This window comes from Ostrea edulis, chromosome 7, assembly GCF_947568905.1.
Source record: "Ostrea edulis chromosome 7, xbOstEdul1.1, whole genome shotgun sequence".
Taxonomy (NCBI): domain Eukaryota; kingdom Metazoa; phylum Mollusca; class Bivalvia; order Ostreida; family Ostreidae; genus Ostrea; species Ostrea edulis.
In genome coordinates, this window is record NC_079170.1 from 23885445 (window position 1) to 23898981 (window position 13537).

Consider the following 13537-nt stretch of genomic DNA (forward strand, 5'->3'; position numbering starts at 1 on the left):
TACAACAAGCAAGGTGTACTGAGTACCTATTATAATCTAAATCAAATAATTGACAAGAGGGTCATGAAAATAAAATGTGTTCTATAATTGGCTGCGAAAAACTGTTTTCAATGTTTTTGATTAAAGAGGTTATTGTTATGAAATATAATCTATTCATTTATAGTTAGTTACATAGCAACACATTCACCTCAACAACACTAAACAGAGGGATTGATATACTGTTTTTCATATCTTAAAAGAAATAATTTCTGGTGTTGTCTGAGCTTTTCAAACATGACAATCAAGCCTGTGAACATCAATATTTTCTTGCTAGACTTCTATCATTGCATTAATGAATGAGAATTAAACGTTTTTATCTAGACCAGAGTGTGTTCTCTGTTAAATTTGAACTTTAAGGTCCATCTCAAATATTAATTCAGAGATTAAAAGTCAAATATACAAGTATTTACCTCATCATCGTTGGAAACTCATGGTCGGTCGCTCTCTGTATACCTATCTGGGGACACAAGGCCGCTATTTTCGCTGGAAGGTGTGGATCACATTCTCTCTGTGGTTGGTCTCTTTACCATTCCTTATTGCGATATTCAACCAATGAAAAACCCCTTATTTCCAGTCCTTGGCAGCAAAGAAAAACATGCTTTCGAAGCGGAAATTTTGATTACGTTTAAGTTGGACAAGTTACAAAACTTTTAGTGAGATGGTTTATCTGCTTTATTGAAGCGGAGGATGTATTTGTTTCTATAAAGACAGGAGAAGAAAAAGCCTGTGTTATCAAGGGTTTACTTTTACTTACGAGTCTATGTCCAGGTGTACATGCCCAGCACTCGTAGTCTCGCCACTTTTATCCATCATACGGGAGCAATGTATTTAACGGACTTGGAATTCCATCGGTTTATATCGGTTAAACTTACTTGCGTATTAAGTACTGCCGTCATTTGTTCCAGTTGTGTTGTCGGCGCATTTTCAACCAATAATTTTGACTTACTTTACATTGTGTAAACACAGTTGATGTCTCAACTACGCAAATTACAAAATGACATGTGAACGGGATTGTAAGACCATATTTTAATTCAAATTTGCATCTAATTGTTAGATTGTATCATGCATGACTGATTTCATTCACATGCCACGTAACAGTGATTATAATAAACATTTCAGAGATGGATCCAGAATTTCCGAAAGGGGGGTCACGGGTACAGTGAAGTACTAGCCAAAATAATCAGACGTTATGGAGTTTTCATCTATAATTGCATCTTTGACGGTGGCACAGCAAAACACACACACTTTCATGGGCACACACCGACATTATAGTTGACACTGAGTTCCAGGAATACTTGCGGCGATTACCATTGCTCCTCGATATGTGAATTAAGGGCACGCATTTTAATGAGTTATGCAAAAATATCGGCGTTGTGTCCCACGGGAGGTAAAAGGAGAGCGACCGACCATGAGTGTCCGATGATGTTACCTCATATACACTAGGTTAATACATTACCACAACTCTCGCAATAAGACTCATAATGAAATGTTTGCATGTTTTAAGATGAATAAGGTTTTCTTCAGTAATACGGGCGCATTCAAAAGTAGCAACCTAACAAATATTCCCTAATCCATCTGCCACGAATATCGATACAAGTAATTACTTGCATGTTTTGAAACGTCTCCCTGACTGAGAAGAACATTAGATACATGACTGATAATTTAACCAACTCCATAGCCACATTTATTAAACACAGAAATAAACAAGGAACAAGGAAACTACAATATCTCTATTGATGTCAAAATTATGAGTTATGTGAAATTACTGATATTGGTGGAATAAGGGTTTATTTTTCATGTCACTAATTCCTTTAAAACTATAGTACAATATGATTCAGGTTTCCCAAACCCCATCTTCTGGTTACAACTGTAGGAGAGAGAGAGACTTTTAAAACTTAAAGAAAGAAAAACACATGAAGATATATGTTGATCCAGGTTGTTTGTATTATATTATTGGAATCATACGTGTGATCTGATGTTTTAAAATCATTCAGTGACGTCCTCAACTGTGTTTAGTCAATGAATAGTTTGACTATTTAATACTTAGCAGTTGAATAGCTAATTACTAGTATTCAACGACCAAACCATTGATTAGTAAACTGATTACTGTAAAATAGACCACTATTCAACTGTTGGTTGAAAATGTATAGTGATGGTGATAATAATCAGTATTTAAATCGATGCAAGGTACTGACAAAAGGGCTGATGGTACAAGGGCTTCAACATCAGCATTTTGTAACTTCCATAGTTTTGATAACAATCAAGTTTGCCAACACAATCTAATATTGGGTCAAATGTTGTTTGAGATTTTTTTTTAAATATTGATTGTTAGGCCGTTCTTGGCACAATGATTTTGACAACAGAAACTCCGTTTACTTGATCAAGTTCCCTAGGCACCTGGTTCCACGTCTTGTGTTTCCCAGGGGTCCGTGTTTGCCAACACTCTTTTTTTGTATTGCTTATAGGAGTTATGGGATTGATCATTGTTCGTGATTTTTATCTTTCATACATGTGAGAAGTAGACAACGGAGAAGCGTGGTATCCTGTATGTTATAATGTTGAATTGACAGTTTGCTGTTACAGTCCCTGAAACTTTCTTCTCTCCCACTTGAACGGTGAGCGAACGGTGAACACACAGTGAGCGAACGATGAACGCACGGTGAGCGGACGGTGAACGAACGCAGAGCGAACGGTGAACGAATGCAGAGTAAACGGTGAACCCAATTTAGTGAACGGTGAGCAAATGCAGAGCGCAAAGTGAACGGCGATCGAACGCTGAGCGCACGCTGAACGCAAAATGATCTATTTACTCGGAATGTTTCGGAGTTTTCCCTGGGATTTTACTTATTTCATAATCAAGTAATAAAATACATGTACATGTATATTTCATCAATCAATAAAAAATTAAATAAACCGGAATCGTGATACAGCATATTTTACAGTTCTGGATATATTCAATGTAATCAATTTTTGTACAAGTACCGAGCATACATGTATATATTTCATGAAAGTATCGCAAAGTGTACATTAAATACACGCAACAGTCATACACAAACAAAAGCAAATTTCGTATGTACATTGTGTATATCATTACATGTACAGATACATTTAATGCATGGGTATGATATATAAATAATACATGTGAAAAGGAAAACACTATAATTTACATGCGTAGTGACATCCAGAATTAACAGGTGTTCATGTATGGCTTCAAACTTTACGAGCTCGATCGTTTGGGATACCTGTTATTAACAAACACCCCCAAAAGGAGTCAAGATAGATGCAGTAAACAAACAATACGGACGGTATACCCAGTGTCAACACCTCAACACTCCTAACAGTATTAAACATCCCTACTTACATTTTGTGTCAATCATTCCTCGCAGATACATCGACCCGAGGAAATGATCAGTACAGAACTTTCTATTTACTGAACTACCCGAAAAATGTTTAAAGACTAATGCGGAAACGTACCAGATAAACAATTCCATCTTTGCATTAAGGACAAATGTTACAAAGGTTTCAAATTTGGGAAGAGTAGTGAATATCAGTTTATTGACAATGTCTTTCATCAATATAGGCGTAAAAATAGCTATATCAGTTTGACATTCTGACACGTACATACGGTACAATGTACATTATGTAGGATCGATTGTTTGTTTTATTTTTCAAAGTAGTGGGGGTGACATGTTTAAAACTCTTGTCAAGCAATGCAAAAATAATTATAATAATTTGTGCCCGAACTTGTAAATGCTAAATCATAAACACAGGGGAAGAGGTTTTCATTATCTGAAACTGCCTTATTTTTTGTACTTGGGTTAAATTCATAACGACAAGCTCTTATATTCGTCTGTCATTTTGAATTGTTTTTAACAAAACCTCAAATCAACCTTTCGGCATTCACAGTGGATAATCTTGATATTTTGTACTTCAAAATTAAATTTCTGATATAGTAAGAAAATATCCTTCCACTTTTACGCACACGTTCAATTTTCATTTTCGCCATGCTATCAAGATTGGTTCTTTCACTTTGGTGTTCCGAATGCCAATGAAAAGACTGAACGATGAACGGACGGTGAGCGCACGCTGAACGCACGCTGAACGAACGGTGAACGCACCGTGAGCGAACGGTTAACGAACGGTGAGCGAACGGAAAAATGGTAAAGTAGAACGTTTCAGGGACTGTAACCTCTATATTCAATTCAAAAACCAAATACGAAGCAATTGTGAAAGAATATGTTGTGAAATATATGGTAAACCAGAAGTGCAGGAAACCAGAAGAGATGAAATAATCGGATAATTTAAACGATGAATATGCATTGGCTCTAGTTGAACAACCTTGTACATAACAGTATTGTTTGTGTTTGTAAGACTCACTATTACATCTATATTTTAACCGAACTTCATCTTAATTCCACATTTGGTACTTCTACTTAAACTCCTAGTTCCCTTTCAAAAGATGAAATTCTTCAAAATCAATTTTAAACCGCATTTAATATCGCAGTCAATGCGTTGAAAGAATATGAGTTGTCAGTCACATACGTTATTCCGAACCTTTACAAAAATATGTGCAGATATGTGTTGCTAAATCCAATAAATGTTCTATCAAACACTTCTCGATGCTCGTCACAAAATATTGACTGCTGTGAAGGAGAAACTTAAAAGAAAGTTGATACGCATTATTTCACAAACATGTGGGAAATGTGATTTAAATTTAACATGGATTCTACAAAGTCCCAAAGTTGTAAATATGAAACGACAAAACTTTCCCAAATTAACAACTTCAATCATTATAACTTTTCAGCATTTTACAGAATCATTCCTCACGATCAATCAAAACTGTTTTTGTCACTACAGACAACTGCTTATCATTACAAATGGAGCATGGGGAAATCTATATTTTGTATTCCTTAAAGGAGTTCGTTATCTTCGCCTTTCATTCATATTTCCTGATCAGTCATCAAAAATATTAAATATCACTCTGATTTCACAAAAAGTGATCTGAAGTTAATACTAAATAGATGCCGGAATTTCTCAATTACAATATATACATATTCGTATGTGATCAGGTCTTTCAATAGTTTTTGGAAGTCCCATGGCCACGAATTGTACTCATTTAATAGTTGGTCTGTTTTTATACTCCTACGAGGCAGAATTTATTCAAAAGCACGAGAAGATAAACTATTATATTGTGGCATGAAACACGACATTTAAATGTATCAACGACGTATTTTCTATTAGCAATACGTATTTCCATTCACACATCGATTCCATATATCCGAGTGAACTCGAAATCATAGACATCTTAGAACTTTCTATATCTGTTTCGTACTTGGGCAGTTTATTGAACATCACAGCAAGTTCACAAGCCACCTTTATGACAAAGGAGATGACTTCAGCTTCTCCATCGTCAACTTCCCACATCACATTAGGTAGATTTATCTTATTGAGAAAAGCACAGTCTTTAAGGCTGTGCAAGAAGTTATTGGTGAAATTTTCTGTCGGACTGTCGGTCAGGACGCTTCATTACATGGTCAACAACAAATACGGAAATGACGTCAATAAAGACCGCTTTTTACCAGCAGACCGGCTTTCCCAGTGTCACCGGCTGTTCGATGGAACCCATGTCAGAATTATTACACCTACCTCAGACGAAAATGGCCATGTTAATAGGAAGGAGTTTCATATTATAAACGTGCAAGCAGTCTGACCATGATCGCAAATAATTCGCATTGACCTTAAGGAACCTCGAATCATTTAAAATATTACGTGGTTTTTTTTGGTGCTAGTACACACATTTTCTTCTCATTCCTATCGAAACAAGATACAGTTTTTAATATAAATCTATAAATAGCAGTTTCAATTGATTGATATGTACCTTAATGAACCAATTTAGTTATTTATTACCAATGATACAAAAAAAAAGAAATATGTATTGCCCTTCAGAAAATGAAGAACAGACGAAACATTACATAGGACTAAATTCTTCAGTTCATTCTGAGTTAAATTGCATGAATAGAAATCCTTTCCTTGTTGAATTGATAAAAACATGTCTGTAAGCTTAGAGAATAAATTCCACTCAAAATATCACTTCATTGGAATGTTTTACGAGTCTGGTGTCAATGTCATGCTCGAAGGTGCATACATGAACCCAATTCAACTAGTGTAACAAATTTATAAACTAAGCAGAAAAATACATGACTATGTAAATGTGATTGCCCTTTAAAATATATAATAAAACAAACCATAATGGTCCCAAAGGGATGTCTCCACTACCCCCATGATTTCTGAAAAAATGAAGAAGAATCCCGGTGCTTGTAAACTACCCCCATCATCTATTGTGATAGAGGTTTTGGCGGGGACCTTCTCCTGACTTCTTTATCTCCCTCCAGTGTTCAATATACATTTGTTTGGCATCTCAATATTTGTAACAGAGTAACTTCGACTCCAATATCTGATGTTCATTTATCCGATTGCATATTAAGTTGGTTTATTTAATGCTCAAATTAACACATCTTCTTTTCTTCCCAGTTTTGCAGACGACGTAGGCCATTTTTCTTTTCATTGTAAAACTTATACGGTACCAATTTTGATGCACCAGATGCGCATTTCGACAAATAATGTCTCTTCGGTGATGATCAACCAAAATGTTTGAAATCCGAAATAACAATGAACTTTTAGAGCTATTATAGGGGAAAACAGTGTGCCAAAAAGTGGAGTCAAATTCGTCTAAAGATAAGAGCTATGCGTGAGGGAGATAATCCTTAATTTTGAAATAAATTTCTAAATTTTATAACCGCAATTAAATAATTACATCCGTATTTCCAAGCTAGTAACGAAGTACTTAGTTACTGGTCTGTAGAAAGGTGTAGGAAGTGGAAGTGCATTATGGGTAATCAAATGGTTAACAAGTGATCGACGCAGTTAACACAGTGTTACCTAACCATTGCATTAAATTCCTTTTGAAAAACAGTTTTTAGCCATAGCGTTAGCTGATCACTTGATAAGGACTTATTATTGCGTTAACCCTAACCACTGTGTTATTGTTAACCAACTTTCAAGAAAACTTGGCTCTGATCATGCACTCCAGTGGTAATCTCTGACATGTATCATTTGTACTACGCAAATAAAGAAAATAAATATTAAAGATGTTTAGATACATTTTTCAGATCGTACTTATTTTGCTTTAGGCCATCTGTCATATCTATTTAGCAATATGCCATTATCACCGGTGAAATTTATTTAGGAATATGTTATCATCACCAACAAATGGTGTTCATTTCGCTCAACTGATTAGCATGAGTATGATTCGCGTATCATCACCTTTAAAGTAAATGTAGGCTACTTACAAATAAGTTGATCTTACAGGGGTTTCAACATATTCGATACCCAAGAGTTTTGGTCCACTCTGCTCCCTTCGTGGTGAGTGGAGTGGACCTAAAACCCTTGGGTAGCGAATATGGAGTTTCAACAACCTTTGTTTTTAATTCAGCATTTCATAAATCCATGGTAATTATAACGGTCAAAATTTACAAATACAACCCGTCGTTAGATCAATCGCTGTATGAAATAATTGTTAGGCCGAGCTTTACGTACTGATTTTGACTACATATTACGTATTTCACCTGATCAAAATAAAGAGCTGACAGAGGATGTGACCGATCAATAGGGGATGCTTAATCCTCTCAGGCATCTGATCCCACCTTTGGTGTATACAGGGATCCGTGTTTGCCCTAATTTTCATTTCGCATTCTTTATTGATTGTATGTAATTGATCACGGTTTGGTATCTTCATTTGGGATCATGGAGTTGTACATATACGTTTTAATATGATTGAAAAAGTTTCGACGGGACGTGAACTAATCAATCAATTTCTGTATAAAAAAGTATCATGTTCAATGAATTTGCCGTTTGTAATAATGTGAGCGTCTTTGTGAAATTAAACTTTATATGCATTAGCATATGCTGTCTTCGTCGTCGAGTATGCTTTTGGTTTTGTCTCTCAACATTTGATATAATTCCTATAACTGACAAACCTTTGGGACAACTTCCATCAATAATGTTACAGTTTGAGCAGATGGAAGAAGATTTATGTTGACAATTCTTTCCAAAGAATCCATCTACACAGAGTACTTAACAATTTGGTCCTGTGTATCCTGGGGGGCAATCTGTCAAAGCAAACATTGGACACTTTAATTTCGGATATCAAACATTTCGGTTGAGCATCACTGAAGAGACATTATTTGTCGAAATGCTCATCTGGTGTATCAAAATTGTTACGGTATAAATTTTACTTTATACATATTCTTAACATAAGAAATATTCACTTAGTGGGTGCCATTCTTTTTTCTCGATCACAATTGATCTATAAGTTAAAGAAATTTAAACATTAGATTACTTGTTTACATACTGTTTGGTATATTGGTATCATTGTAGTTCATGAAATGATCTTTTAGACAGTGAACTGTCTAATATACACATGTCTGATTTACAAATTTGTTTTTCTAAAGCAATTTAACGCAATTTACACTTCTGGCAAATGTTGTCGTACAGTCAGTTTGAAGTTTCTCCTTCACAGTTGTTAATATTGTCGTGGGGAGCAAAAATAGCAATGTATTTTTGTTTGCTAGGATTTTTATGTAGTTTATATAGGTACGGTATATTCATTTGATCCATTGACTGGGATATCAAATGTGTCTGAAACTGAAGCATGGTTTTGAAGAATTTCATCTTCTGAAAGGGCAGTTGGAGTATAAATACGATAACTAAAAGTGGAATTAATGCCAAGTTCGTTTAAAATACAGTTGTGATAATGAGCCTTACAAACAAAGACAATGTTGTTACAAGCTTTGTCAGCTGGAACCAAAACATACTCCTCATGTAACCTATTTAATTCTTTTATCACATCTGGTTTACTAAACAGAGAAGGATATATGGTACGTACTTTTGTTCTGATATGTCTAATACAGGATTTTAATATTCCTCTTATTCGAAATAACAAAACATATTCTAAAATTAAGATGCATATCCTCAAAGACATTAACCACAACTGATCGTAGTAACCCAGCGATGAGGGCACTCGTTTCTCAACCGGACGGCCCGCTTTCGATTTTCATCAAACGTATGTATGACGTTTAACATTGGGATTATATGTGATTATATGATATTTCTAAAGCACCGGGGAAGAAAACTGTTATGCACCAACAGGGTTTTCTATGTATATCAAATGAAGCAAAATTAAATAATTTGTGTTTCCAGAAAAGTTAATTCAATGTGTTTAGGAAGATGTCTCGCAACATTTGATATAGTTCATATAACTGACAAACCTTTGGGACAACTTCCATCGATACTGTTACAGCTTGAACAGGTAGAAGGACACTTATGTTGACAATTATTTCTGTACAATCCATCTACACAGGGTACTGAACAATCTGGGCCTGTGTATCCTGGGGGGCAATCCGTCCAAGCAAACATTGAACACTTTATACACATTCTTAACATAAGAAATATTCACTTAATGAGAACCATTCTTTTTTGTCAATCACTGTTGATCTATAAGATAAAGAAATTTAAACATTGGATTATTTGTTTATATATTGTTTAGTATTTTAGTATCATTGCATTTGAAGAAATGATATTTTAGACAGTGAACTGTATATCATATTCGAAATAACAAAACATATTCTGAAATTAATATTCATATCCTCAAGGGAGGGGACCTTGAAATTTGCGTAGAATATACAAGTTATACACAGGTCGGTCTTTGCATTGTGGAGACAGTTCCGATAACCGATTTTGATAAAAATATTTTTTTATTTAAAAAGAGAAACTTGATCACACAAATGTAACAAGAAAAATAAATTATTCCTATAAACAAAAAAAAAAACATATAAATAAAATAAAAATGAAAAATTTACGAGGGCAAAGATATTACATGTCTCTGCACTTGCTAGAAACTACCAAGGGTGAGAAAGTGGTATCGGATTTTCTTATAGACATTTTGAAATAATTGGTCGAATTCCCAACAATGTTTACCTGTCCTACATTCCATGCCGAAATGACTTGCACGGTCTGTACGTTTCTAAGGGCGTGGTTTGAACGATCTGCACGTTTCTATGGGTGTGGCTTGATCATGCACGGAACGATTCTTGCACGAAACAATTTGCACGAAACGCTGAACGGTGTGCACGGAACGCTGAACGGTTTGCACGGAACGGTGAACGGTTTGCACGAAACGCTGAACGGTATGCACGGAACTATAAACGGTTTGCGAGGAACGAAACAAAACGCTCTGGAGGTGTAGTCGCACTCTTCAAGGTCTGTAGCAATATACCATTATCAACGACATATAATGTTTATTTTTCTAACCTGATTCGATAAGCACGAGGGTGATTTGTGTGTCATCAGCTTTTAAATCGAAGTACACTATCGACAAATAGGTTGATCTTACAGGAGTTGCAACAACCTCGTTTAAGGTCAACATTACTTAAAGGACACAGCGCATGTTTCTAAACTTTTTCATTTTTTCAGCAAAATTAATTCTTTTTATGCCTAAAACTACGTTAAATTTGTTTTAAATGAAATATTTGGCGTAGTTTTCCAGTTTGAAAGCGATGAAATTAAAATCTTGCGATATGCATATTTTCTTTCGCTAGTTTACGCGCCATTATGTGTGACGTCATATGCGCCCTCGGGTTTGAAAACAGCTATTAGCCATTTCATACACAGATTAGATTTAATCGACAAAAAGCCAATTATCACGATAACGGCTAGTAAATAATAATGCATTAAGATGTTTTGTGCCGTACTCGGGTGTACTAGTTGTCGGTAGAAAGGATTTAGTCTGAGTATTTTTCAATTTTTCGAAGGATGGTACGAGAAAAAAAACGTGGATATTTTTTTTTGTTGGAGCAAGAACTTTACCTTAAAAAACACACCCAGTAACCTTTTCAAAAACCGCTTGGACAGAGACCCTGATAAACTGCGAGAAAATGGATATATCGAAGCTATAAGCATTGGTACGCCTATAGCATACATTATGTTTTGCTCTTCAAATTCAATACACACTCGGATCAACTGACCTTCACCTTGAAACAACATATATCAACGATGTAATGTAACTTCTACCAACTGGTAGCTTCACAAAAAAAAATTAAAGATACAAAATAATTGAACTTTTAATTATACAAATAATAGAATATTGTATTTCCTAACTTTAAATTGAATTATAAAATTATGTCCTTTTTGAACTCGTAACACTTGAGTGCGTCAGAATAACGCCGTGCTCCCACTTTGTAATTACTAAAGACGTGCAGATCACAATTCAAAAATAGTAATAAGATTGCTTTATCAAAATAAAATAATGTGATTTCCACTTTAAATTTAATTATTTTTATTGATTTGTGTGTGTTGTCTTTTTCTTTTTTTCCGAAATGCACTCGTGACAATAGCTTGGCATAGGGCCTAGTTGTCAACAATTTAACGTATCATAATTTGTCTAATCCAAAAATAAATAATGATTGGACTGTTTATTTTTGAAAAACAGCACCAATTACAGATGTTTAAAGGAATAATATCACCAAAGAGTTTGTAGACAGCGACCCATGCATATAAACATTATTTACTCACATAATTGCTTATTTCATACACGCTTTACTCGCTATATTTGGGTATTTACATCGTTATATGTGTGCACTGGTGGCGAAAACATAAAACTCGGAAAATTTGTCAACATCGATTTAAATGTTGCCCATGGTAAATAAATTAGGCCCCTAAAAGTTGAGTTTTTAATAATATATCGCAGTACTTTCACAATCCGAAAGGCGCATGTGACGTCACTGTACCAAGTGACTACTTACCTAATTAACTAGACTTTTTGAAATCGGGGCTTAGATTTAAGTCTGTATTGTGGTTAATTATCGCAAAATTTCGGCGAACTAACTATTAGAATTAATTAATATAAGCATAAAGAAAACGAAATGCATGTAATGTTGTATGCTTTGAAAACATGATATGTGTCCTTTAAATTTATGGTAATTAAAACAAATACGTCCCGTGTTAGATCGAATGATGTGCTGTATGAAATGATTCATACCAATTGTTATGCCGTACTTTACAAACCAATTTTTACTACAGATTACTTCATTTACCTGATCAAGATATAGACCACCTCTGCTGTGTCCAGGGGTACGTGTTTGCTCTTTCGTAATTTCGTATACTTTATAGGATTTATGAAATTGATCACTGTTTGTTATCTTCATTTTTTCATACTGTGTCAGTTTGGAGACCACAAAGTTGTAAGTAGACGTTTCAATATGAGTGAAAATTTCTCGAATGGACGTAAAACAATCAATCAATCAAAGATGTATGCGTAAAACAGAACAAATTTCTCCCATAATGCATGCTGTAACTTATTGTACATCATTCAAACTTTTATTTGACAAATTAGTACATATTAATTTCTGTACAAAAAAGTATTATACTATGTACCGCTTGTAATAGTGTGTACATCGTTGTGATTATATGATATTCAGAAAGCACTGACAAGGAAAATTGTTAAGCACTAACAAGGTTTTCTAGGTGTATCAAATGAAGCACAATTAAATAATCTGTATTTCCAGAAAATCCAATTCAATATGTTTATGAAATTAAGACAAACTATATAAGTGTCATCACATACTGTCTTCCTCGTCGATTATGCTTTTGGTTTTGTCTCGCAACATTTGATATAATTCATATAACTAACAAACCTTTCGGGCAACTTCCATCAATAATGTTGCAGATTGAGCAGGAAGAAGGGCACTGCTGTTGACATTCATTTCCGTATAACCCTTCTAAACAGGGTACGGAACAATTTGGGCCTATGTACCCTGGGAGGCATTCTGTCAAAAGCAAACATTGAACACTTTATACACATTCTTAACATAACAAGATATTCACTATTGATCTATAAGTTAAAGCAATTTAAACATTGGATCATTTGTTTACATATTGTGCAGTATGTTAGTACAATAGCAGTTGATGAAATGAACTTTTAAGCAGTGAACTGTATGCAAGGTGAAGATAACGAACAGTATATCATATTCTAAATAACAAAACATATTCTGAAATTAATGTTCATATCCTCAAGGACATTCCCCAAGACTGGTCGTAGTAACTCAGTGATGAGATTCCTTGTTTCGCGAACGGTTTCGCAACCCATTTCGCAGCCAAGTTCGATTTACATCAAACGTATGACGTTTAACATAGGTAGTCACTGTTCCTTCACCAAGATCCCACTATTAGAAGTGAAAGGCAATGGGTTTTTTTTCGGTAATGACCTCACAAATCGAGGTCCCGTGTCATGTATGTGTTGACACAAATTAGGAATTTCAATGTGCTCTGCACGGGTCACAATGTGTTACTATTTCACCTACAGCTTGTTACGACTCCGCACAAGCATTACGTCTCGAGAAGACGTAAAAATACCTATAAACAAATAAAACTCATTACTAAAAAT

General features: G+C 34.8%; 2 protein-coding genes across 2 annotated transcripts in view; one reads left to right on the plus strand and one right to left on the minus strand.

The window, feature by feature from the left end:
* Window positions 1-13537, plus strand: part of LOC125656004 (receptor-type tyrosine-protein phosphatase C-like) — a 158491-nt gene that overhangs the window by 135309 nt on the left and 9645 nt on the right. The gene's annotated exons all lie outside the window — the stretch shown is intronic.
* Window positions 1-13537, minus strand: part of LOC125655795 (platelet endothelial aggregation receptor 1-like) — a 35207-nt gene that overhangs the window by 20730 nt on the left and 940 nt on the right. The window contains exon 2 of the mRNA XM_056143748.1: window positions 12789-12920. Within this exon, the coding sequence (XP_055999723.1) occupies window positions 12789-12920 (132 nt within the window). The remainder of the gene's footprint in view (window positions 1-12788; window positions 12921-13537) is intronic.